This window comes from Haliotis cracherodii, unplaced genomic scaffold, assembly GCF_022045235.1.
Source record: "Haliotis cracherodii isolate W230 unplaced genomic scaffold, xgHalCrac1.p SCAF_6, whole genome shotgun sequence".
Classification (NCBI taxonomy): Eukaryota; Metazoa; Mollusca; class Gastropoda; order Lepetellida; family Haliotidae; genus Haliotis; species Haliotis cracherodii.
Genome location: NW_027266319.1, coordinates 3,449,189 through 3,476,747, shown reverse-complemented (window position 1 = coordinate 3,476,747; position 27,559 = coordinate 3,449,189). Strand labels below are relative to the sequence as shown.

At 40.8% G+C, this 27,559-nt stretch overlaps 1 protein-coding gene across 1 annotated transcript; it reads right to left on the bottom strand.

The window, feature by feature from the left end:
- LOC139445547 (ZP domain-containing protein-like) lies at window positions 1–23,740 on the bottom strand. Its single transcript, XM_071226691.1, has 10 exons — window positions 23,638–23,740; window positions 10,679–10,752; window positions 9,691–9,926; window positions 8,002–8,115; window positions 7,686–7,808; window positions 6,720–6,898; window positions 5,014–5,213; window positions 3,685–3,882; window positions 1,030–1,334; window positions 1–206 (listed from the first exon to the last, which is right to left on the bottom strand). The coding sequence occupies exons 1-10, from the start codon at window positions 23,722–23,724 to the stop codon at window positions 19–21; spliced, it is 1,704 nt and encodes a 567-aa protein (XP_071082792.1). The 5' UTR covers window positions 23,725–23,740; the 3' UTR covers window positions 1–18.
- Between the last annotated feature and the right edge of the window lie 3,819 nt (window positions 23,741–27,559).

The window sequence follows — 27,559 nt, the reverse complement described above, 5'->3', positions numbered from 1 at the left end:
AAAAGAGAAGATTTTATTTCATTTATCTTCGTTGATTAGTCTTTCCTCTGCGTCGTCCTTGACCTTTACATCGCCTTCCTCGTCACCCTTGAAGATGATGGAGAGAGCGACCGTGATCATGATGAGTGCCACGCCCAGGAGCGCTAGCCCTGCCGTCAGCGCCGCCCTCCCCGTCTCGGGGTCAGAGGGGTTGTTTGCTGGTAGGTCTGAAACAAACACCTCGTTTGAAAAGGTGCCAGTTGACACTGTACACCACCCCAAAAAGGTCAAAGACTGCGCTCTTTGCCATAGGAAAAAGTTAATCTGGCATGTCATATTAATTAAAGTAATGTGAAAAATTCAGTTGGTACATAACCCTTTTGTTTAGTAGTAAGGCAAGCAACACAACCTCGCTGAGAACATTCCTTCACATACATGTACCTCCACGTTGATCGATTATTATTGTTTGGTTGTTTGTTTGTTGTTTAACGCCGCATTCAGCAATATTCCAGCTGTATGACGGCGCTTTGTAGATAATCGAGTCTGGACCTGACAATCCAGTGATTGATATCATGAGAATCGATCCACACAATTTGGATACGATGACACATATTAACCAAGTCAGCGAGCCTGATCAACCGAACCCGTTATCTTACGACAAACATAGAGTTGCCTTGTGGTTGGAACCACGTCACGACGAGGAAGACGGGTTAGGTTTATATAGTTACAGTGCTCGGAAACGTCATTGCCTGAGAATAACCAGCCTCGATTTTCCGAGGATTCCATTTCTGCGGAACAGGCAAAATAGGTGAAAATTCTATGAATGGATCACTGGAAATCAGTGATGACACCAAATGTTCGCTAAACCATTTTTGATTCCCCACGCTGTATTATTGTTAGAATATTGCTTAATGCGACATAAAACCTTAATTAGCTATTCAGATTTAAAGGATAACACAGAACCAACTTGGATGACCTTGGTGGAGCGATATTAACACTGCTTTTAAAAATGACCTTGAACTCGTCACCCGTCATTTCGCTCAGACATACCCGATTTCTTCATGCGCACTGAGCTGCCAGCTCCACTCTGCAGCTCCACCGGCCCCACCGCCAGCTCATGCGACGCTAGGTACACATCTTGGCCGTCCTCCCCCCTCCCCACATCCCTCCTCCCCCTACCGGGGGTGAGACAACCGTGGTGGCACCTGGAGTGTGGATCCGTGACATTGCAAACCAGAACCTCGCAGTGGAAATACATCGAGCTTGAGTTGTCGAACTTGAACGTTTCCAGGGTCAAGGTCTCTTGTGTGACGTCACTGACGTTCTTGAAGGTCAATGTGGAATCAGTAGAACATCTGTGCGCATAAAATTTAAATAAAGTTTCAAATAAGAATCATCATAATAACTATTAAACAGGATCTGATAATAATCTCAGTTGGCATAACCTTATCACCATTATCGCAATGGTCATCTTAGAGTCCTACAAGTATTAAGTTCACAGCTTCACAGTTCAGCGATTCAATAGCTGCTTGAAAGTACATTTTCCATGTTTTCGGTTGTTTTTATACATGATTTATCACATATTTGAATGACTCCATGTCCCTTATGGGCCACCGTACACTGGTCCAGACACGATAATGAACAGACCGCGTTTTGTAAGATTGTTCCACTTTCACTTTGTACAGCAAGCTCAGCGCTTCAAGTCATAGGCCAAACACGTGGTACAAGTCCACGCCATGCGTAACCCCCTTAAATACGAATGAAAACCAAACATGGGGACATGTCTACACCTGGAAAGTTGGTTGCGACACAACAATATTTGATGACCAGCTGTTCTGTTGATGTTTATTTTTGGCTTTTACATCACGTATGAAAACACAATGTCATTTAGAAAGTGGTCAAATGTAACAAATCTTATATTGGGAATAACATTTTCATGGTAAAGTACAAATTTTAGAACTTTTGGGGGTTGAGCCCCATCTGGGCACGGCTCCAACGGCCGACAGCACAAAAGACACAGCGCCTTTTAGAAAGTGGTCAAATGTAAGAAATATTGTATTTGGGACAACACTCTTTTGGTAAATTACAAATTCTAGTACACAAAGTACGTGATCTAGACTACCAGTTGTTGCCTTTTGTTTTGTTGAAGCCTCGGTGGCTGAGTGGGTTAAATCGCTGACTTTGTGTGCTGGAGTTTAGATTTCAGAATCTGAGAGTGTGAGTTCGAATCCCGAATGGGACTCAACCCCAAAAGTACTAGAATTTGTACTTTACCGAGAAAGTGTGATCCAGGTATAATATTTGCAAAACATCACGTAGTCCTACGTTGGTTTTCATTCGATACCGAAGACCATTGAATTCTATATTTACTGTCATCCAATCTCAGTCTACGAGACATCGACCACCGCCTGTCTACTCGTTTAGGTAGACAGGCACAGCTACCGTCTTTACAACTTAGCTGGGACACACACCACAGCGGTGTGTTAGTCAGGACACGTGACATCTAAATGTACTTTGTGGGTTTTAGTTCGGGAGTTTATCGCCGCACTCAGCAATATTCCACCTTCCAACTAAATTGACATCGGTCTGTAAATAATCGAGTCTGGACCAAACAATCCAGTGATTGATATCATGAGCATCGAAATTGGGATCGATGACATGCATCAACCAAGTCAGCGAGCCTGACCACTCGATCCCGTTACGACACGTATAGTCGCCTTTTACGACATAATTGAACGTGTTCCCGGACTTGCAGACACATGTTCAGCTATCTCGTATCAAGCAGACCCAAGCCCTCTATTTGGTGAATGGAAACTATATTGCATGGGTTAATGCGACGCAGAAATGTGGACGACACGCACAGCAATAATAATAATCATAATACCAAATTCTTGACAAGAAATATCCAGATCATGTAACTGAAGTAATTATTATATCTTACGACACCATTTCATTACTTTGCAGGACCCTCATATTTCCGGTAAGGGTCAGGGAAATTGTCCATTGTCTACCACAGTCTACAGGAGACGCATTCACCTATAGCTATCCATTGCCTAGCAAAGTCAACAGGAGACGTATTCAACTATAGCTACCCATTGTCTACTGCAGTCAACGGAAGGAGTAGTCACCTACCCATTGTCTACTACAGTCTACAGGAGACGTATTCACCCACCCATTCTCTAACACAGTCAACGGAAGGAGTAGTCACCTACCCATTGTCTACTACAGTCTACAGGAGACGTATTCACCTACCCATTGTCTACAACAGCCTACATGAAATGTATTCACCTACCCATCATCCACCAGTCTACAGGAGACGTATAAAACTAAGACATATTCACCTACCCATTGTCTACCACAGTCTACAGAAGAAGTATTCACCTACCCATTGTCTACCACAGTCTACAGAAGGAGTATTCACCTACCCATTGTCTATCACAGTCTACGGAAGGAGTATTCACCTACCCATTGTCTACCACAGTCTACAGAAGGAGTATTCACCTACCCATTGTCTAACACAGTCTACGGAAGGAGTATTCACCTACCCATTGTCTAACACAGTCTACAGAAGGAGTATTCACCTACCCATTGTCTAACACAGTCTACAGAAGGAGTATTCACCTACCCATTGTCTAACACAGTCTACAGAAGGAGTATTCACCTACCCATTGTCTACCACAGTTAACGGAAGGAGTATTCACCTACCCATTGTCTACCACAAGGTACTGTTCTGTTGTGTGTGTTGTATCAGTGGGCGTGGCCTTGCAGTTCCTGGCGAACACCTGAAGGTGCGAGTCGTTGCTATGGAGAGACAGTTTGATTGATAGCTTCTCGCCAGGCTCCACGGTCAGAGGGTCGGTAGTGTTGGGTCGGTACTTCACGCCGTTGTGAATTAAATCCATGCTGGAATAAACAACTTTTTTAAAGCATATTTCATTCACAAAGAATTGGTCATTTCTGCATTTATGTGGAAAGAATGAGGTACAGCCTAAATTTGGTGAACAAATCGCAAAGAACACACCACTTGAGAGCCTGGCGCCGAAACACACCAACATGACATGCACGTGCATGTTGAGCTATGAACACGTTGGGATTTCATTCGCATACCATCAAAATCTTACATCAATTTTAAAGTGTACACTGAATCATGACGGACGTCCAACGCAACAACGCCACCGGCCGCCAGCAAACAGAAGAATCATCTTCGGCCGTAGGCAACGTAGTTCCAAGCACCATTACAAGACTGTGGAACCGTTATCACACACACTGGACATCACGTGGCCTTACCAGATTCGGTATCACTTAGAGGGCACAGGACATATTCACACGGCTACGTCACTTATGTGAACGAACCACAACGTTTTCTAAATGGCATAGTGTATTAAATATTACGTTAGGCTGGTTGATATACTTCTGGTGTGTGAGTGAGTATGTATTTACGCCGCTTTTAGCAAATATTGGGGAATCGAACCTGTGTCTTCAGCGTGACAAGCGAACGCTTTAACCGCTCCACATCCCCGCCGCCCCTACTTATAGAAAGAGTGAAACAACTGTACAGTTTGATGGTAGCTGAGACGGGAGCTCCCACCTAACGATATTGACATTTTAGGGACTAGCGTGTATCTACACATTTCAGTTATGCAATTATAAATTGTTTTTCTTGATAACATTGTTGAGTCGATTCTTTCTCTATCACTATGTTCATATTGAACTTAAATATAAAATATCATTATGATGATGGATTTGATTATTGATTGATTGTATTGATTGATGATTATTGATGAATGGATGATTGATTATTATTTATGGATGGATTGATTGATTGATGGATTGGTGATTATTAATGGTTGCATGGATTGATGATTATCGATGGATTGACTGGTTGATGGATTGATTGATGATTGATGATTATCGATGGATTAATTAATGGATTGATGAGTATTGAGTATTGGTTGATTTGTCCTTTTTGGGGGCATGTTGACATGTTTGAAAATGTCCAAACCTATACTAGATCTGTATATGCAACCTCCGCACCTGATCTGGTAGACTCCTTGTTCGTGGTCGGTGAAGTGCAGCTCGCCGGTGTCGACAACGTAGAAGTTCCCTGCTGTGGTGTTGCTGTCGTAGTAGCAGCGGACCGTGATGTTGACGTCCCTCACCCTCGTCACCAATCCCTGCACCGGTACGGTGTGCGACTGCACCTGGTTCTCGTAGACAAATGCATCGCCGTCTTGCTGTCGGACAAATAAGAGGTCAACAGGGAGCATCTCATTATTTTCTGTATTATTACATATATTGAGATTGCAAACATTCAAGGGTGTGTGGATGGATGATGAATCCTTGGTTTTGTTACAGCATCAGACAGTAGAGAGAGAGATCGGGTGTAACCATGGAAACATCTGACCTGAGAACTTCTTCGCTGTATACTACATTGTCACGCTACATGATATATTGTCACGCTACATGCTACATTGTCAAGCTACATGCTACATTATCACGCTACATGCTATATTGTCACGCTATATACTACATTGTCACGCTACATGATATATTGTCACGCTATATACTACATTATCACGCTACATGCTATATTGTCACGCTATATACTACATTGTCACGCTACATGATATATTGTCACGCTACATGCTACATTGTCAAGCTACATGCTACATTATCACGCTACATGCTATATTGTCACGCTATATACTACATTGTCACGCTACATGCTACATTGTCACACTTTATACTACATTGTCACGCTACATGCTACATTGTCACGCTATATACTACATTGTCACGCTATATACTACATTGTCACGCTACATGCTACATTGTCACGCTACATGCTACATTGTCACGCTATGTACTACATTGTCACGCTACATGCTACATTGTCACGCTATATACTACATTGTCACGCTACATACTACATTGTCAGGCTACACACTACATTGTCACGCTACATGCTACATAGTCACGCTACATGCTACATTGTCACGCTACATGCAACATTGTCACGCTACATGCTACATTGTCACGCTATATATTACATTGTCACGCTACATACTACATTGTCACGCTACATGCTACATTGTCACGCTACATGCTACATTGTCACGCTATAGACTACGTTGGCATGATGTGCACTACATTTTCACGATAAATGTATAACATTGTCACGCTTTATACTATATTGTCACTCTGGAGGCAAGGATGGCCCAGTCGTCTAAGGCACTGCAATTCGCTGTGCAGAGTTGCGTCCCTTGGCTACACCAAAAACCAATGATTGTGGGTTGAAATCCCGGTTCGCCCTGATTACGTTTCTAGGTTTGTCAGCGCCATACCCCTGCTCTTGGGTTTCACCGAAGTGGTAAACGTCTAAGACCTGCATCGCTTTCCTCGTTGTTACACCGAATTCACTCACTCGTCACGCAACATAATACGTAGTCACACTATTTACTACATTGAAACGCTATATACTACCTTGTTACACTAAGTTGAATGATTACAACGGCCTCAACTTGGCAATTCACACCTACAATTCCTGTATAATATTCCCCGAAATGATATCGTCAATATTTTCTTTGAAAACTTTAATTGAAAGATAATGAGGTTAAAGATGACTGCTGTCTAATCCAAAGGAGCACTCAGATGACGGCGATAATGATGATGATAACGACGTCGCTAATGGTGATGGTTATTTGTAAAACAAAACAAAAAAAAGACAAGAAAAACCTTACCGTGACCCGAGTGCCACACCCCTCCAGCGGCACTGTGACATACACGTGGGTGGGCGTGTCCGTGGCAGCACATGTCCTGTCCCACAACGTCAAGTACCGACCATGTAGACCAAGGAGATGTCGTTTGTCCAACTCCACCTGCATATTCTGGGACGTGCAGGACACGTGCACACCTTCAGCTAGGGACAGACACACGCGTATGTTCAAACACAAGAGACTACAAGCAAATTGACACAACACAAGACACGGCTTCACAGCTGGTACATCAGAGTATCTTCAGAAGGTACATGTGTGTATTCACAGCTGGTATACGAGAGTAAGAACCGTGAGGACCCGGGTAGAATAGGTCTTCAGCAACCCACGCTTACACTGGTTACACTGGTATGAACCGGTTACAATGCATGAACCGGATACAATGTATTGACTGTTTACAATGTATGAACCGGTTACATTGTATGAACGGGTTACAATGTATTAACTGGTTACAATGTATGAACGGGTTACAATGTATTAACTGGTTACAATGTATGAACCGGTTACATTGCATGAACCGGTAACAATGTATTAACTGGTTACAATGTATGGACCGGTTACAATGTATTAACTGGTTACAATGTATGAACCGGTTACAATGTATGAACCGGATACAATGGATTAACTAGTTACAGTGTATGAACCGGTTACAATGAATAAACCGTTATGTAATGTAACTGACGACGTCTACTGTTCACACTGCCATCATGGAAATATAGCAATATCACGGCGGGGGACACCAGAATTGGGCTTCACACATTGTACCCATGTCGAAAATCGAACCCGGCTCTTCGGCGTGACGAGCGAACGCTTTAACCACTAGGTCAACCGACCGTCCCGCAGATGAACAAGGCATGCATACAAAGAATAATGTAACATTGTCAGTTTGGATTCACCGGAACAATATATTTTGAAACAAGAGAAATCACCTACAATAGCACGTGTGGTTGTCCGCTCCAAGCTGCAGCTCATCCGGGCACTGACAGTGGTAGGCCCCGGGGGTATTGACGCAGGAGTGGCTGCACCCGTTGGTGGCGCTCACACACTCGTCCACGTCTAGCAACAAGAGTCAACATATTTTAATCTCACTTATTTGTTCCCATTCTTTTCCAAATTCACAAACATTAATATCCGAAAGGCTCGTTTTGCAGACATAGGATGGGCACGTGATCATTAAGACATCGTATATTACTTATTGATTATTAGATTAATATTTTTATCAGATGTGAAAGAAAATGAGATAACCCACCCGTCTGACATCGGGTGCCCGTGTACCCGGGTATACAGTCACATATGTAGTTGCTGTCCATCACCTGTCGACACACGCCGCCCACAGCACAGGAGTCAGCTTTACACGGGTCAGCTGGGAAGAAATCAAGCAAAACATGTTTATATGGTAGTTGACAAATACTATGTTCTGCACAGTCAAAGTAATTTGCAGAGCTGGGCAAATGCTCGTGCTTACAGAACTGTGGTGCGTGTCAAATAGTGTTGTTTGTTTTTTTATTTGTCCGTTTACAAATGCTGGCTACGACAATACAGATGAATGTGGTCTGCACCTTTTGGTCTACTGTTTACCAGGGTTCACGATGTCTACTTGGTTCATGACAGGTCAGGTGAGGTGAAATGGGGTTTAAAGTCGCGTCCAATATTATTGCACTTACGACGCGTGTGTGTGTGGCTGCTTGTACTAGTCCGGACTGATGCCGATTTATAGGAATAGCCCACTGAGATACCATGCCGCAGTTTAACATGAATACCCCACACTGTATACTGACTCCTAGCCGGCCAGTCGTTGTGTTGGCCTCTTGATGCCGAACGCCAGGCAGGGTAACAACAAGTACATTTTTTTAACGTCTTTTGGTATGACGCGGCCGGGGATCGAAATCCGGACCTTTTGTTCTTCGGGCGGACGCTCTACCACTAGACCACGGAGGCGGTAGTTCGTGACAGACTTCATGCGGATGGGCTTGCCCTCCCGAGATCTGGTGAGGCTCTCCACTGACTGACCACCTCCGCTGGCAAAACCAAATTAGTGGCAAAACGGAAGAGGCACAGATTCTGTCCGCAACCATTGCAGGACACGTTTCTGGGGGAAGAAGGCAAGGCGATACCATTGAGCCACATGATCCTTGTGGAGGTGAAAACTTGATGGTGAGGGTCTGGTTGTCGTCAGTCGAACCGATTTCATGGTCATCACACGAGGTGCCATGACCGGTGTTGAGGGATGATCATCTCTTATCGTGTCTCTAGCACACCAAGGTGTCATAGCCCACCCTTTGTCTGAATGATCCTGTGGATGGTTGTACGAATGTTGCTGTTACTGGCTGTCTAATGTTGCTGTTGATGGTTGCCTAAATGTTGCTGTTGATGGCTGCCTGAATGTTGCTGTTGATGGTTGCCTGAATGTTGCTTTTGCTGCTTTGCCTGAAAGTTAATGTTGCTGGCTATCTAATGTTGCTGCTAATGGTTGCTTGAATGTTGCTGTTTCTCGTTGCCTGAATGTTGTTCTTGCTGGTTTGCCTGAATGTTGCTGTTGACGGTTGCCTGATTGTTGCTGTTGATGGTTGCCTGACTGTTGCTGTTGATGGTTGCCTGAATGTTGCTTTTGCTGCTTTGCCTGAATGTTACTGTTGCTGGCTGCCTAATGTTGTTGTGGATGGTTCCTAAATGTTGCTGTTGCTGGCTATCTAATGTTGCTCCAATGAGAGTGAGTGAGTTACAATTTAAAGTCACATCGGCAGTATTTCAGCCATATCACGACTTGCCTTAAATGGGCATGCCCGTTACCGAATCTTGAACATTTCTTGATTCTTTTGAAAGTGGTGTGCTGGACCTTCTGACCTCTGTTGCATGCATATTGCATGACATAAACCTTATCCACATAATTTCTTTTGCCCTTTCCTTTTTGAATAATAAATCAGGATTACAATTTCACCTGCACATGCAACGAGTACGTGTTCTTCAGTTGAGCAGTCTGAGGTGCCCCAAGTTCTGTGTTGACAATCTCCCAACGCCTCCTCGTTGCCCGTGCATCTGACGTCATCCAGATTATAGAAACTTGGACCGGGTCTTTTAATTTCGATATTGGGGCGTGACGTGGGCAGCCCCAGCTGACGACACACGACGATGGCAGCGTCCACATTGAAGCTGTCGTCACAGACGGATCCCCATCTGTCAGGGGATAAAGACATGTTAGGACTCCAGTGTCACTGTAGTCTTCCTTCATAATCTGATTCATGTCGTGTCAGACACAGAAGTGGACTAAGTGTTTACAGTGTTACAGATCTGTTCTCTCCCAGGAAACTGTACTCTAGCTGGGAAATGTTGGCAATTGTCTTGAGAATTTACTTTATCGGATAAAACGTTGTCACTACTCTATAAGCTATGCTCGAGCTGGTAAAAGTTGTCACTGCTCTTGAAGCTATACTCTAGCTGATAAAAGTTGTCACTGCTCTAGAAGTTATACTCGAGCTGATAAAAGTTGTCACTGCTCTAGAAGTTATACTCGAGCTGATAAAAGTTGTCACTGCTCTAGAAGTTATACTCGAGCTGATAAAAGTTGTCACTGCTCTATAAGCTATATCCGAGCTGATAAAAGTTGTCACTGATCTTGAAGCTATACTCGAGCTGATAAAAATTGTCACTGCTCTAGAAGTTATACTCGAGCTGATAAAAGTTGTCACTGCTCTAGAAGTTATACTCGAGCTGATAAAAGTTGTCACTGCTCTAGAAGTTATACTCGAGCTGATAAAAGTTGTCACTGCTCTATAAGCTATATCCGAGCTGATAAAAGTTGTCACTGATCTTGAAGCTATGCTCGAGCTGATAAAAGTTGTCACTGCAATAGAAACTATACTCGAGCTGATAAAAGTTGTCACTGCTCTAGAAACTATACTCTACAGAGTCGTCATGACAACTGTTACCTGCTGTTGTAGAAGACTTCCAACCTCCCTCTGTTCCTGGAGCTCTCTCCTGCGAGACGGACTTCCCCATCTGTCTGATAACACAACAGGTTGTGTAAACATGAAAACATATCAGGTTGTGTAAAACTAACATACCAGGTTTTGTAAAACATGAAACAAACCAGCTTGGGTAAACATGATAACAAACCAGCTTGGGTAAACATGACAAAATACCAGCTTGTGTAAACATGATAACATACCAGCTTGTGTAAACATGATAACATACCAGTTTGTGTGAACATGATAACATACCAGCTTGTGTAAACATGATAATATACCAGTTGTGTAAACATGATAACATACCAGCTTGTGTAAAACATAACATACCAAGTTGTGTAAACATGATAACATACCAGATTGTGCAAACATGATAATATACAAGCTTGTGTAAACAGTATAACATACCAAGTTGTGTAAACATGATAATATACCAGTTGTGTAAACATGATAACAGAACAGGCTGTGTAAACATGATAACATATCAGGTTGTGTAAACATGATAACATACCAGTTTGTGTAAAAACGATACCATACCAGGTTACGTAAACATGATACCATGCCAGGTTGTGTAAACATGATAATATACCAGGTTGCGTAAACGCGATTAAGATATAACGTCAATGCAAGAGAATAACCGTCTTGGATTTTCAGTTGAAACAGATTCCACTTGGCGTAAAGGATAAATAGCTGTGAAAACTATATGAATGGACCACAGAAAATCAGTGACACCAGGTGTTCAAGAAAGAATGTCCTGGTAGGTAGCACACGCTATTCACACAATTTGCATGAGAAAGTAAGTATGTACTGCGTGACGCTGCACAGCAGTACTCCTACCATGCGACGGCGGCCTGTCAACAAACCAGACAATCAAGTGACCAGCTTGTGTAAACATTGTGGAAAAATGATAACATATCATGTTCTTGGTGTGAAATAGGGGACACGTGTGGCCAAGTAATCAAAGGCGCCGCAATGCGCTGTGCAGAGTTGCGTCCCTTGGGCACGCTAGAAACCTATGTTTGAATCCCGGTTCGCCCTGATCATGTTCCGACGTTTGTCACCACAAATTGGCTTCACACATTGTTCCCATGTGGGAAATCGAACCGGGTCTTCGGCGTGACGAGCGAGCGCTTTAACACTAGGCTACCCTACACTACTGCCTAGAAGTTCATTCCCCTTACACGCATGGGCAACGCGTTACGCAACCAGTGTGCATCGGGTTGGTCACGCGTGTGAGACCCGTGTGCAACGCGTTGCACACGGGTGTGCACCCCGTCCGCCACTCGTGTGCAACGCGTGACACACTCATTAGAGGGGGAACAAACTTTTGACCAAAGGAAGACCCGTGTTAAGCTGAACCTGGAGGTGGTAACAAGGAGAGAAAATGTTGTTATCCTGACGAAAAATGATAATACACATGTATTTGCTAATGTCTCCTTTCTTTATGTGATTTTGTGGGAATAACATGAATACTGTTGTGTTTAAATAGATTTGTCTTGTTTTATACGACCATTGCTTCTAAATCCGATGGTGTTAAGAGAATACATGGTCCTGGAACATGTTATTGCAATTGAAATGCTTTTATTGTGATTTGACATTAACCGTCTGTAGTACGACTTTCAGTGATAATATGTATGAGGTTTGGCGGCGCATTGTTTTTATTGGACCCTAATTAATTTATGATGACTTGGACTCTTTATCTCAGCTCCATAGCCGTGAGGCTGGAAAAGAGCAGCATGTAATTAATGAGGGTGGGTTATATCATTGAGGATACACTTGAGGGAGAGAATACTAATTACCGTACTACAGGAAGAGACCTGTAGACGTAAGCGCGGGGTTGTGTTTTAGCTGGCCGTTCGATAATGGCCGCCAGGAGAAGTGAGCTTTGACAGCGTCATCTAAAATAAATAGTAAGATACAGCAGTGTTATTTTCACGGGTCTGTTGAATAAACCCCCAGCGCTACTGTCAATGTATCTTCTACTTGATCCTTGATACATCATTTTGGCATTCACAATATATAGTATTTCAACGTACAAAGGAGCACTGATCTAAAGCAATTCCGCGGGAGTAGTTGCTACCTGTGCATTACTGTATTTTCCCAGTGAGTACCCGGATGATATAGCAGAAATCTAGACTTGTTCGCGACCTGTGCTCCCCATTCGTAGGCGCATTTTTATTGATAGTAGAAGGACGTATGGTCACATTGATCAACAAAAATAAAATACAGTTTTGGAAATGTAGGTATGTTTGTGGGGAGCATCGGTAATGTTGATGCAGTTTTGGTAGGTCACTTGCTTGGTAATTGTGCGATCTTTGTGTACACTATTTTGACTTGCAACACAAAGTAAATATTTCATCTGAACATTGCTTATTTCACCGTGTGTATATGTTTACATTCAAAATGTAAACATATTTCACCAAGGAAAATTATTAAACGCCTAAATATTCAGTTTATTTTACAAATTAACTGAAAAATATGTCCATCTTTATTAATATGATAACGAATTCCAAATAAATGTTTATGTTTAATATCATCACCAAGTACAGTTCTGTATTGTTGGGCTTCTTTTCTTAGCATAATTGATATATTGTGATGTGTTTAAGCTCTTTTGATCGTCTTTATCATTTTTAGTCAGTCGGTTAAATAAATGAATGGATTATTCAGTCAATTTGTAAAATGACTGAAATATTTAGATATTTAATAAATTGCCTGAGTGAATCATATTTTACACATTGACTGTAACATATACACGCTTACAAAAGAAAATACTTGTGAAAACAACGTCTATCGCGCATCGAAAAACTTCCCAACCAAACGGAAAGGAACAAGAATGATTCTGTTCAAAGCTGCAGCGTATGAATGAAAACCAAATGCAAATATAATTATTACAACCTACCAAAGTTATAATGTATCAGGGAATTTCAACGTAAAGGAACAATATCCATTGCGTCTGCAGCTGTACAAAAATACTTATTCGATGTCAAATGTCTATGTGAGAATCAAATACTTTAATAATAATTATTTGGAAACAATATTTGGAAACAATATTTGGAAACAATATTTGGAAACAATATTTGGAATATATATGAAATATATTAAAATATTTAAATATATCGTTTTTAAACGTTATTTAAATGTATCGAATATTATAACCCGTGTTCGTTTCTTAACTGAGAAAGCCCACGTGACAACTATTTTTATAATGTCCTCGGTTCTTAAAAACATACATTGAGTTAGATAACAATGAACAACCAGTCAGTGTATTATCGGTTACCCTTTGAACAAAGTATGTTGTTTTTACATCTGTACTTCCCGACATGATATGAGTGTATTGCCTACGTTTAGTAAACCTACCTTCACATGTAAACACTTACTTTTGACATATCCACTGTGCAAGATAATAGTAATTAATCAATCAACGTATTTCCTGTTGATCCTTTGATGTCTGGGAATGATCAGTTGATTTACAGAAAAAGTAAAGCCACTGACCATACATCTCTTGCTGGGCCGCCACGTGCATATCACATAATTCACATTCCACCTCACTTCAAACCTGGATTTAGATTGAATAATTACCCCAGGTACAAGAAATACCAATTTTGAACCTTTATCGGGTAATCTGAGAGGTGCTACAACTAAGTATACATGTTATAAATTCATTAACTGAGCGGCAAGTGAATTACGACAAATACACAAGTGTAGGGTTATACCAGAAAATGTGGATGACAACAAGGTAGTAGTAATTGTATCCACGCAATCCGAAATCCGCAAATGCTTTCACTCAGGGATATTTTTTTATTATTAAACTGTAACCATCAGGGATATTTCCAAATAACGACATCCGATGAGCTTTCGCCGTTATTTGTCTGTTTGTTTAGGCTGAAGAAATTAATTACCATGCGCCCTTTGTTGAAATCTTCATAGATCACGGGTAACCAATCAGTTTTCAAAAATACGTAAGCTTATTTAGCTGTCCTTGCAGACTGGTAGCCGAGTCTCTTGTCACGCTCGGTTGCGTTAACGAGCAAATTGACTCACGGCAGCTGGAAAGCCCAAGCGGAAATCCAAAGGTCGTATTACCTGAAGAATCAACCTTCATTTGCGAAATATCTACTGCTCTCAAAATTAAAGTCAGAACTTTCTAACCAAGGATTACCAGTTGAAACAGGTCGATGGCTGAACATTCCCAGGGAAGACAGCCAGTGTCCACTCTGTGAATCTATCGCTGTGGGAGATGAATTGCGTTATTTATTCCAATGTGAAGCTTTTCACCAACGGCGATATGAACTCTTAAAGGGGCACTGATCTAACGCAATTCCCCGGGACTGGTTGTTGCCGTTGTTATTGTTTTTTCCCAGTGAGTACCCGGATGTATAGCAGAAATCTAGACTAGCTCGCGACCTCTGTTGCGCCATTCGTAAGCACATTAGTCACTTTTATGGATACCGGTAGTAATAAGAGCGTATGGTCACATTGATCAACAAAATGAAATACAGTTTTCGAGATAATAAGGAAATGTAGGCATCTTTGTGGGTAGCATCGGTAATGGTGACGAAGTTTTGATAAGTCACTTGCTTGGTAATTTTGCGATTTTCGTTTACACTATTTTGACTTGCAACACAAAGTAAATATTTCACCTGAGCATTGCTTTTTTTATAGTGTGTATATTTTTTTACTGTCAAAATGTGTAACATATTTATTAAACGTCTAAATATTCAGTTATTTTACAAAGTGACTGAAAAACATTTCCATCTGTATTATTATGATAACGAATTCCAAACATTTTGATGTTTAATGTCATCACCAAGAGACTGAAAATGTTACGTTGAAAAGTACATTTCTATGTTGTTTGGCTTCTAATCCTACATAATAATCTGTTGTGATGTTTGTAGGCCCTTTTGATCGTCTTAATCAATCTGGACAGATTTTTTAGTCAAAATGACTAAAATATTTACCCATTTTAAAAATTGCCTGAGAGAATCACATTTTACAAATTGACGGTAATCTATACACGCTTACAAAGGAAATGACCTGTGAAAACAACGTCTATCGCTCATTGAAGAATTTCCCAACCAAGACGTAGAAAAACAAGAACGAATCGGTTCAAATGAAGGAAAACAAAATGCAAATACCATAATTACAACTTACTAAATTTATGTGTATAAATAGGCAGCTTCCTTATTCGAGGAATGTATCCGTGAATATCCACACAAAGGAATAATATCCCACTCGTCTGCAGCTATACAAAATAACTTATTCGATGTCACGTGTCTCTGTAACTATCAAATATTCTAAAAGATATATATCGATTCGGGTGTCAAGTCTCAAGGGTCGGCTGAGAAAGGCCACGTGACAACTATTTTCATTACTTACTTACATATATTGGAGATTTAACGTGCGCTTTCCGACTGCAAGCGTATGTCGCACACGGGCCCGGCCAGGCCATTTAATGTGTTTCCAAAAAGGGGAAAAGTGAGTTTGTGCAACCCAGGAGGGGGCTTTAGGGGTTACTCATATAGTAATTTTGAAATTTTGAGATTTGGAAAGAATGCCAAGAGTGGGTGGGGGACGAACTAAGGGAGCTGTGTGTGTTGGGTGGTTATCTAATAAAGTAGTTTTGGTTTTAATATTTTATTTGGGGTTTAAATGCGACTAATTAGTCCTGTTTTTATTAGGTATATGCCTAAGGCTTTGAATTTTTCTAATTTATTTTGTGGATTTAGGATTGATTCTAGTGTAAGTCCGGTTTTAAGATTTAGGGTGGTCTGTAGTGTTGTTCGGTGTGTTTGGTAGTGTGTGCAGTGAATGAGTACGTGTTCCGGTGTTTCTTGTTGTTTGCAATGTGGGCAGTTTCATTACGTCGACGGTTCCTAAAAAACCCATTGAGTTTGATAACAATGAGCAACCAATCAACGTATTATCAGTTAACCCTTTGAACAAATTGTATGTTGTTTTTACATCGGCACTTCACGCCATGATATGAGTGTATTCCCTTTGTTTTAGTAAACCTAGACATGTAAACACTCACTTTTGACATATCCACTGTGCAAGATAACAATGATTAATCAATCAACGTATTTCCTGTTATTCCTTTGATGACTAGGAACGATCAGTTGATTTACAAAAAAAAGTAAATCAACTTATCATTCATCTCTTGCTGGGCTGCCACGTGCATATTACATAACCTCACTTCAAACCTGGATTTAGATTGAATAATTACCCCAGACACAATAAATGCCAAATGAGAACCTTTGTCAGGTAATCTAAGTGGTGCTACCACTAATTGTACCTGTAATAAATTCATTAACTGAGGATCAAGTGAATGACGACAAATACACAAGTGTAGGGTTATACGAGAAAACGTGTATGACAACAAGGGAGTAGTAATCGTATTACACAATCCGAAATCCGAAAATGCTTTCACTGCATGGATACTTTTTTAGTATTAAACTATAACCATCTGGGGTATTTCCAAATGACGACTTCCGATGAGCTCCGCCGTTCTTTTTGTCTGTTTGTTTAGGCTGAAGAAATTATTTAACATGCGCCCTTTGTCGAATCTTTATAGATCACAGTTAACCAATCAGTGTTTATGCAAAAATGCGTAAAACAAATATTGCCTCCAGACTCCAAGTTTATTTAGCTGTCCTTGCAGACGGTAGCCCAGTCTCTGGTCACGCTCAGTTGCGTTGCGTATCATCCGGGTACTCACGGGGGAAAAAACAATAACAAGGGCAACAACCAGTCCGGGGAATGGCGTTAGATCAGTGCCCCTTTAAATAAGCAATATCTTAAGTTTCCAAACATTTAAGAAAATTATGACCACTAACAGTGTAAGAAATCTAAAAGGCCTATCTAAATTCCTTAACAATGTGTACAATACAATTGGTAAATTGTATTAGTATCCACGTATCCTATTTTTATTATTTTTGTTAAATTGTACGTAATAAAAATTGTAGATAATTGTATGTCATGTTATTCTAAGAATAAGTGAGTTTGAGTTTGAGTTCGACACCCGAGAACAAGCCAGAGATTAGTGCCCCTTTTTGAATAGTTTACAATCATGTGTTTTAGGGTTAACTGTGTTGGCTTAAACGTATTTTTATTTCAAAAGAAATCTGGATCGGTAAACAAGCAAAACTTGCTTATGTAATACCTCTCCAGGTAACAACTTAACAACAGCTGGATATATATAAGAGAGTGATGAACATAAACATACAAAATGCACAAATGAAATACACGAAGCCAATACACTGAAGCAAGTGGTGTCTGTGAAATAAGGTAATGCAGTTTTCCTTTACTACATGCGTAAAATTAAGCTACTCAAACCTTTTGCTTTTGACAATGATGTCGTGAACTGATTTAAGAAGAGTCATGTTTGTAGAACTGCTTCACTACTGCCACGTAATATCATTTTTAGACCATACCCATGTGTGTAGAAATACACAGTGTTTCTGATATTATCGTATTTTTTGACAGTTATAGAAAAAGTGAATTTCATCTTCAAGGTGATAGCCACAAGTGCAGTCTGGTATGTCTGATACATGTCGTCTAAACTTATCAGCGTTTAAGTCACTGCATCCGAACCTAAGTGGACAATTTGGCATGATCTATGAAAATATTTGAAGTCAAAATTATTAGTAATTGCATCAGAACGATTAATTAATGATTTGATTTCTTTTCATGAGCGAGCATTAGTTACTTCATCGGATAGAGGGTTCCGCAGGTTGATCATATCCAGAAGAAATTATTATTAAGCATAGGTCTGTAGCTCTACATTTGATTGTTTGATTGTTTGTATGTTGAATCTATTTCTAAGGTTATATTTGCTGTTATCGGAGAATTGAATATACACTTTTCAAATATTTTGGCTGAGCAACTTGTGAGTGCTACAGGTCTATAATTTGAGCATTCATGTTCATCGCTGACACTGACACCGCATCAGCCCGGCAGTGGACTTGACAGTTATTTGCGCACCGATTATATAACCCCCACAGACAGGGTGGTGTGGTTGTTTAAAGCGAAACGGACGACCCCGTCTGTTATCTAATAAATGCTGTGCGGCGCCTTTGATCTTGCCTCAAAACATACACCTTATAGTAGTAAACGACGATCAGGATGGCCTGGAAATAAACACAATTCTGTCTGCCCAGTGTATCCACAATTGAGTAGAATGCTTCATATCCACAAATATATATATAGAAAATAGATATTTGCCCACAGCAAATATTCATTTGCTTAATTGCATCAGTGTGGTTTATCAGAACATGTACAATGCTTTCTTACGCTTGGTGAGGCACACTGAAATTGAACGTTAGGATAACGTCAGCAGGGATAAAAGAGTTCATACCAAAGAACTTTAATTACTAGTGGAAAAGTCAGACATTCCGATCAACCACTACAAGGCCCGACCGGATCTCAAGGTTGACCAGATCAACATCCCAAAGGAACATCTCTATGCCCTTTCGTCATGGTGCACAAGAAGGGGGGACAGGACATCGAGTACGACATCACAAACTACACAGGCTTGTACCACTTCTTCCAGAGTAGTGGCGTACCGACCTCAAACCACTACGTCGCCAATACCGCCGCCCTCCTTGCCAAGAGTCTCTACCAGAATCCCAACCCCCAGGATGAGAAGCTGACCATGAGACTACTAGAAGGATACCGCCACTAGACTTCTAGCCACACATGATCGCCAACCGACGCCGTGCCTTCCCACGCTTGCCCCCCCCCCCCCCCCCCCCCCACACACACACACACACACCCACCCCACCCCACCCCTAGGCCCAAACTTTTCCATATTATTGAATATTCTTTTATCTCCCACTCCCACCCAGCCAAACCCCAACCCCATTAACTTTATTAGAATAGGCTGTAAACTTATATTTTTTGGGGGGATGCACTTCTTTATTTAATCATTACGCTTTTTTACCCTAATAGTATAAGTGCTTCCCCGTGTGCGAGATAGGCTTAAGTCGGAAAGCGCACGTTAAATCTCCGAGGTACCTATCTACCAGAACTTTATTTGCTGTTCTGGTCATACATAAATATATGTAAGTTACGTACATGGGGAGGCTAGATTATTTACAGCTAACAGCAATATAGTGCAAATATTATGTTCAATAAAAGAAAACGTTGATAGATCTATAACACACTTTTTGTACTATTTAACAAACTGTGGACTTTTAAGACATTTTCGCTTATTGTAATAACATCTAGCTAACAAATCATGTCTATCTCTGAAATCCACAAGTATAGTTGCTGTCAAACCTAAAAAACATATTCAGGGAGGTCAGTTTTGACTTGCCAAGCACCTTAAGGTGAGTTGATTTTGAAACTGTCAAAAGCGATTGTCCCTTCAATACTAGTATATGGCTGGAAGCTGTTTCTAGGACTGTTATGAGTTATGATGTATTTTATGATATTACTGGGGAATGTTCAAATTAGTTACTGTCATTTAATCCAACGTTCTAACTGTCAACTGTCTCAACAGGACCATAGGTTTGGTTATATATCTCCTCCCTGTCTCTATGTCTTAAGTTGTTAATCGGTAACTGCGGTCCAAATGTATCAACTTATTCATCTATTGTTGCAAACTTGACTGATTTAAACATATCTAATTGATCATGAACTACTCAGTCAGTCAAGCACCTGTATCAGAAATGTAAAACTAGCCATGTTTCATGTAGTCCCAATATCACTGAAAAATGCCGATGAAACGTGACGTATAAATTTACTCACAGGCAATATATTTTTCGTGAGAGTGAAGCACAATTTTATTAAAGTTTTATTAACAATTTCATAAACGATAATGATATTAATATTAAAATTCATCATTACTTGCCAAGTTTATGAACATGTCCCCATTTGGGAGACGTCACATATAAACAAGGATTCGAACTAAGTTTGATCGTCTTTGACACTGAGGTTTATCCCCACTTTGCCAGCAAACTGCAGAAGATTAACAGTGAGTGAGTATCGTTTCTATGTTTATACAAGAAAAGATGTTATGCCAAAAACGCTCACAGTAGTTAGTGAGTAAACTCACGACCTGTCATGACGTGGTTGAGTGACTTCCTCCAATCAACGTGAAAGGATTACCCACAGAGAAAGAAAGGATTAAAGTCACCCATAAATCTTATCCTAACGTAGTACTCCAACTTCTAAATGCCTCTCAAGAAGGATTAAAATCCTAAATATATCCTATCTACGTGGTATAGGTACTCACAACCTCTAATAATAAACTGTTACGTTTGGTATCCCCAGCAATACTCACTATGGTCATTGAGCAAATGTAAAAATCACAAACCCTAACGTGATTCTGTCTACATGGTCACACCCGGTGATTGTGAAGATCTCAAATTCTATAAATAGTCAGACAGCATGGCTGTTCATATTCATTTACAACATACTCTTATAATTAGTATAAAAGTGTCCCACACAAAACCTTCTTTTATTTATTCTTTCAAAATACAAAACAGAAAGTGGGGTGTGGGGAAATGGGACATATTCCTACGTGAAATAATGAGACATTAGTAGTGGTGACGGCTATATCATAATTGTACTGTCTAAAGCATAAATTTGGCGAACGAAAAACGTTATATTTGCAATCAAATGGAATGACTCGTGTGGGCAAATGAATATGTTCGCAATCCACAAACAATCATTTTATTAATGGCGAACATTTACCAACCCGCGACGATCGTGTCAACACGGGGGTTCGCCTAGCAATAAACTCGCATCTAAATTCACTACTTTTCTACTGTCGGCTAGCCACAATGGCTAGACGGAACCCTAGTGGAATGGTTCATGCCATAAAAGTCTAGCAACCGAACACTGATTAAGACGGGCCGACCTTGTATTTACGGTCTGGTGAACACAGCTCAATGGCCGATCATTAACTCAAATTTCACATCTCACTGTTTTGTTTTATCTCACTATTCATTTGATAATTTTGTCAACTTCAACTGGAACCCGGTCCCGTGTTACACGCGTGGCACACGCGTGTGCAACGGGTTGCACACGCGATGCACACCCGTTGCACACCCGTGTGCAACGGGTGCTCACCCCGTGTGCAACCCGTTGAGCACCCGTGTCACATGCGTGTTACACGCGTTCTCAACGCGTGTTAGGGGAATGAACTTTTAGGCAGTAGTGTACCTGGCCACAACGTTTTTTTCAATTTCAATGTGATCTGTCTTCGACATCATTTTTAAGCCACAGTATACATGCTTAGAAGGCACCTAGGATTATTAGATATGGCGTGCATACCCGCTGGCAGATATAACGACACAATAGCGTGTGTATACATGAAAACATACCAGGGTGTGTACACAATGACATACCAGGGTGTATATATAGTAACACACCAGGGAATATATACATAACAAACCAAGGAAAACATACATAGCATACATAGGAGAATATACATACAAATTAACATACCAGAGAATATATACATAATAACATAAAATGTAGAATACACTTAATAATATTCCCGGGTGCTTATGTGTGTATATATACCAGTATATACAGGGAGTACACACACAATAACATACCAGTAACTGTAAACAAAATAAGTACCAGGGAGTATGTAGACAATAGCATACTGAGAAACATATAAACACAAATGTATCAGGAAGTAGTTTCAGGATAATTTACGACGGGTATGTATATTACATGATAGAATATATCTCACTTTTGCGTAAATACACAGTAAAACACTAACAGGTCCTTCTGGGTTGTCCTAACCAACCCGTGTGCTCTGTGTGTACCCTAGGACCAGTACACCGACAGTTGGGGAGGTATGCTGTGTGTACTCTAGGACCAGGACACCGACAGTTGGGAAGATATGCTGTGTGTACCCTAGGACCAGTACACCGACAGTTGGGAAGATATGCTGTGTGTACTCTAGGACCAGGACACCGACAGTTGGGAAGATATGCTGTGTGTACTCTTGGACCAGTACACCGACAGTTGGGAAGATATGCTATGTGTACTCTTGGACCAGTACACCGACAGTTGGGAAGATATGCTGTGTACTCAAGGATCAGTACACCGACATGTGGGGAAGATATGCTGTGTGTACTCAAGGATCAGTGCACCGTCAGTTGATGAAAATATGTTGTGTGTACTCTAGGACCAGGACACCGACAGTTGGGAAGATATGCTGTGTGTACCCTAGGACTAGTATACTATCTATACAATGTTTTGACATCCACACGTATGTACCCTGGCCATGGTGTGCTCTGTGTGTACCCTAGGACCAGTACACCGACAGTTGGGGAGGTATGCTGTGTGTACTCTAGGACCAGTACACCGATAGTTGGGAAGATATGGTGTGTGTACTCTTGGACCAGTACAACGACAGTTGGAGAGATATGGTGTGTGTACTCAAGGATCAGTACACAGTCATTTGATGAAAATATATTGTGTGTACTCTAGGACCAGTACACCGACAGTTGGGGAGATATGGTGTGTGTACTCTAGGACTAGTACACTATCTATACAATGTTTTGACATACACACGTATGTACCCTGGCCATAGTGTGTCCTACCACACCCCCACCTATGGTGTACATGTATATTGGTAGTAGTGGAGTATATAAGAGACCCTATCTATCAATGGGTAGTAGGACTGATCAGGTCTCAAGATACTACATCATTTGGGTGCTGAATGTTACCGAATATGAAAACGATGGCGGCCATATTGGCTTTGTAGGTCACATGGCCACCAGGGGGGATAAGTAAGCTTGGGTCCATATAAAAAAACAACAACTTCTTACAGATTGGGCAATCATTGTATCAAATGACATGCCTGTATCACATTTCACAATTTTTCAACACTATCCCTCACTACACTACGACGTGGTTATATTCGTTGTTGGTGGTCTGTATAGAATATTTCGGACACCTACCTGCCCCCGAGCCACACCCACAATGCAGCTGATCAGCGCCCATACCGCGGTGCTGGTCATGCTGTCAGGACACAATGTGACACACATGCGGTCCACAACTCAGGTCGTCTTATCACAGAACGAGATCGAATTACAACTTAAGTACCACAGCCGTGAGACACAACATATGGCACCGGCCGAGGTTTTAATCATCAGCCGCACCGCAATAGTTGTGTTTGTTTGTTGTTACAAATCATTAGCCGCATCACTACAGTTGTGTTTGTTTGTTGTTTAACCATCATTCGCCACACTACAATTGTGTTTGTTTGTTTGTTGTTCAACAACCAGTAGCCGCACCACTACAATATTGTTTGCTTGTTGTCTAACAACCATTAGCCGTACCCCAACAGTTATGTTTGTTTGTTTGTTGTTTAACAACCATTAGCCAAACTGCTACAATTGTGTTTGGTTGTTTGTTGTTTAACAATCATTAGCCACACAACTACAATTCGGTTAGTTTGTTTGTTGTTTAAAAATCATTAGCCACAATACTACAATTGTGTTTCAGCCTGGCCACCCGATCCACTTAGTCGCTTCTCACTACACTGGTTGCAGAGATCAGTTCTAACCCGTATTTTTGGAGGGAAAAAAACAGCTTACGATTTTGTGTAAATAAAAAAACTTATCCTCCATCTGCTCAATAAAAACACAGCCTCAATAAAAAGTCTCGACCACAATATGGCCATCCTCATCAATACAGAATATTTTCTAAGCAAGGCCATAACCTTTGTCAGACATACAGGATGCCTGTAACCCTTAATAATCATTTCATATCTTCCATTTCAAGAGGCCATAACAGGTGTTGACTGTGATGGGAAATGACCATGAAGCATCATATACCCTTATTTGAAAACTGACGAGCAAATGAAACGTTACCAATTAATTGTTTGTTCCTAAAAACAGAACAGGAAAATAATTTACTTGTATGGTCAAAAGACATGAATTAACAACGTCATTCAAAGTAAAGCCATGAGAATCATGATGGCTTAAAATGTACCCTATTGCAGTTTGGGATGAATCAGGTGTGAGGTTGAAGGCTTTGTTTTGGTTGGGATATGCTAGGATGCGGAAAACGTTTTAGAAAATATTAAGTCATCTACATATATTAGTATGTAAGGCCAATTCATTTTTTACTGCCTCGGAAATTATTTTCAGAAATGCAATAGGAGCATTATTGTGTGAAAAAGGGAGGCGATGTAATCCAAAAACACCGTTGGGTGTAATTTAGGCAGATTTGTGTTTTATGTCTGGACGGTGTGGTATTTACCAAAAGCCACTAGCACATATATATAATGAAGCACACTAAAAACATTGGCAGAAAAATATCGGTTTGGTAACTGCATTGAAGCGTCTATAATCTACAGCAAAGCGATAAGAGCTATCACGTATTTTTAAACATGACAATAGGAGAGTGCCATTCAGAAGAACTGGGCTGAATGATATTGGCTTCAAACATTTCTTGCACCTGTCTGGAACATTTTCTCCTAATGGGTACAACAGCGAGTCTAATGGGTCTGGTGTCACCTGTTTCTATTTTGTGATGATGGAAGTATGTCCTTATCCTGACCAGTCTGAGGCAAAAACTTATCATTGTGATTGGAGAGATGCATTTTCCTGTGTACGTGGACTTTCAATATTTAAAGAATGATTTGTAGGACAAAAGCTCAACAGCGTTCAGGGGTATTGTTATGGTGCGTGGCTAGTCATGGCGTCGGCCAAGACCGCCACCTGACTCACAACGTCGAGGATGAAGCATCGCCTGTCTCCCGTCCATCCAGTGTGCCTATTACGGACCATCAGACTCACTGATTCACTGGTTCAGGCATATCATCATATCCATATTGCGTAGATCGATCAATCACTGGATTGTTTGGTTGTCTGGTTCAGACTGCCGTCATATAGCTGGAATATGCCTAAGTGCGGCGTTATTCAAGAAACAAACAAACTTGCATAATAATGTATCTTGCATACAACATCAAATGAAGAACTGAATAGAGATTAAGAACGAAATTATCACTCGACAGAGACAAATACCCGGATGTCAGACATCAGAGTCAGAGAAGATAATCGCGAGAAGATTACAATTGTTAGTTTGTATGACCATTATCTCCACTCACACACACACACAAACACACACACAAACACACACACACACACAAACACACACACACACTCCATTATGGGCAACAATATCTGTATCTTATCGATGCAACATACACACGTGACATAAATGAACAATCACCAACAAAACACGTGAAAATAATTAAGTATTTCGGAGTAAATCGCTTGAAAACTAGAAAGTGGAGCTGCGTGTAAGCCTCGCTGATCTAGGTACCATCAAAAAGAGCAATTGTTAAACGAAATAGGATTTGAAACGTATCAAATACTCCTAGCTATTGTGATACTCATTTCCATCTGTCGGCATAGCGTTCACATTTATAGGATATTACTATATCTAAGTAAATACCACCTAATAATGTCCCTGTACATCGTATTTAATGGAGACACGTTGGTTAAAGTAGACCTCTTCTACCCATACTCTGTTTGGCTTGTGTTGGCCCAGGCTGACAAAATCAACATTAAACACACATGTAGGATCAAATGTGTTTACATCTATGGGCCCGTGAAGATCCGGGGTAGAATAGGTCTTCAGCAACCCATGCTTGCCATAAAAGGTGACTATGCTTGTCGTAAGAGGCGACTAACGGGATCGGGTGGTCAGGCTCGCTGACTTGGTTGATGCATGTCATCGTATCCAAATTGCATGGATCGATGCTCATGTAATCAATCACTCGATTGTCTGGTCCAGACTCAATTATTTACAGACCGCCGTCAAATAGCTGGAATATTGCTGAGTGCGGCGTTAAACAACAAATAAACAAACAAACAAACAAACAAACAAACAAACATCTATGGACTAGAAATATATATACCCATATACCACTATATAATGTCACAGTACATCGCATTTAAAGCACCTTGTTTTCTTTAAATACCGCGAGATGAGACACTATAAAGTGGTATATAGGTAGATATAATGCTAATCCATACAGGTAAACACATTTGATGATACATCTGTGTGTTTGAAGTTGATTTTGACAGCCCGGGCCAAGTCGGACCGAACACTTATGACAGAGATTTTCTAAAGAAAATACAGTAAAAGTGTTTGACTTTAAGGGATCAATTTCCTTTCAATGCGATGTACTGTGACATTATAAAGTGGTATATAGGTATATGTAATACTAGTCCTTAGATGTAAACACATTTGATCATACCTGTGTGTTTAATGTTGATTTTGACAGCCCGGGCCAAGTCAAACCCAACACAAGCCAAACACTTTTGATAGAGACTATGTTGAGAATGTTGAGGGAAAAGTGCTTCACTTTGAGCACCTTGTTTTCTTTAAATACCGCAATATGTGACATGATAAAGTGGTATATAGGTAGATATAATGCTAATCCATAGATGTAAACACATTTGATGATACATCTGTGTGTTTAAAGTTGATTTTGACAGCCCGGGCCAAGTCGGACCGAATACTTCTGACAGAGATTTTCTAAAGAAAATACAGTAAAAGTGTTTGACTTTAAGGGATCAATTTCCTTTCAATGCGATGTACTGTGACATTATAAAGTGGTTTATAGGTAGATATGATACTAATCTATAGACCCCCATCCCCTACTCCACCCGCGTGTAAAGTGAAAACATTGTATGATCATTATGGTAAACAGCTTACGTTTGATCGCCAACATGTACATGTAATGGATATTTGTCAACGTGAAACCCATGAGTTATGTCCCTTAGACCGCGGCACGCGCACAGGTGGTGTGCAGCACTCGCTGGAGCTGAATTTTCCACACATAACAAAATGCAAGTCATGCAT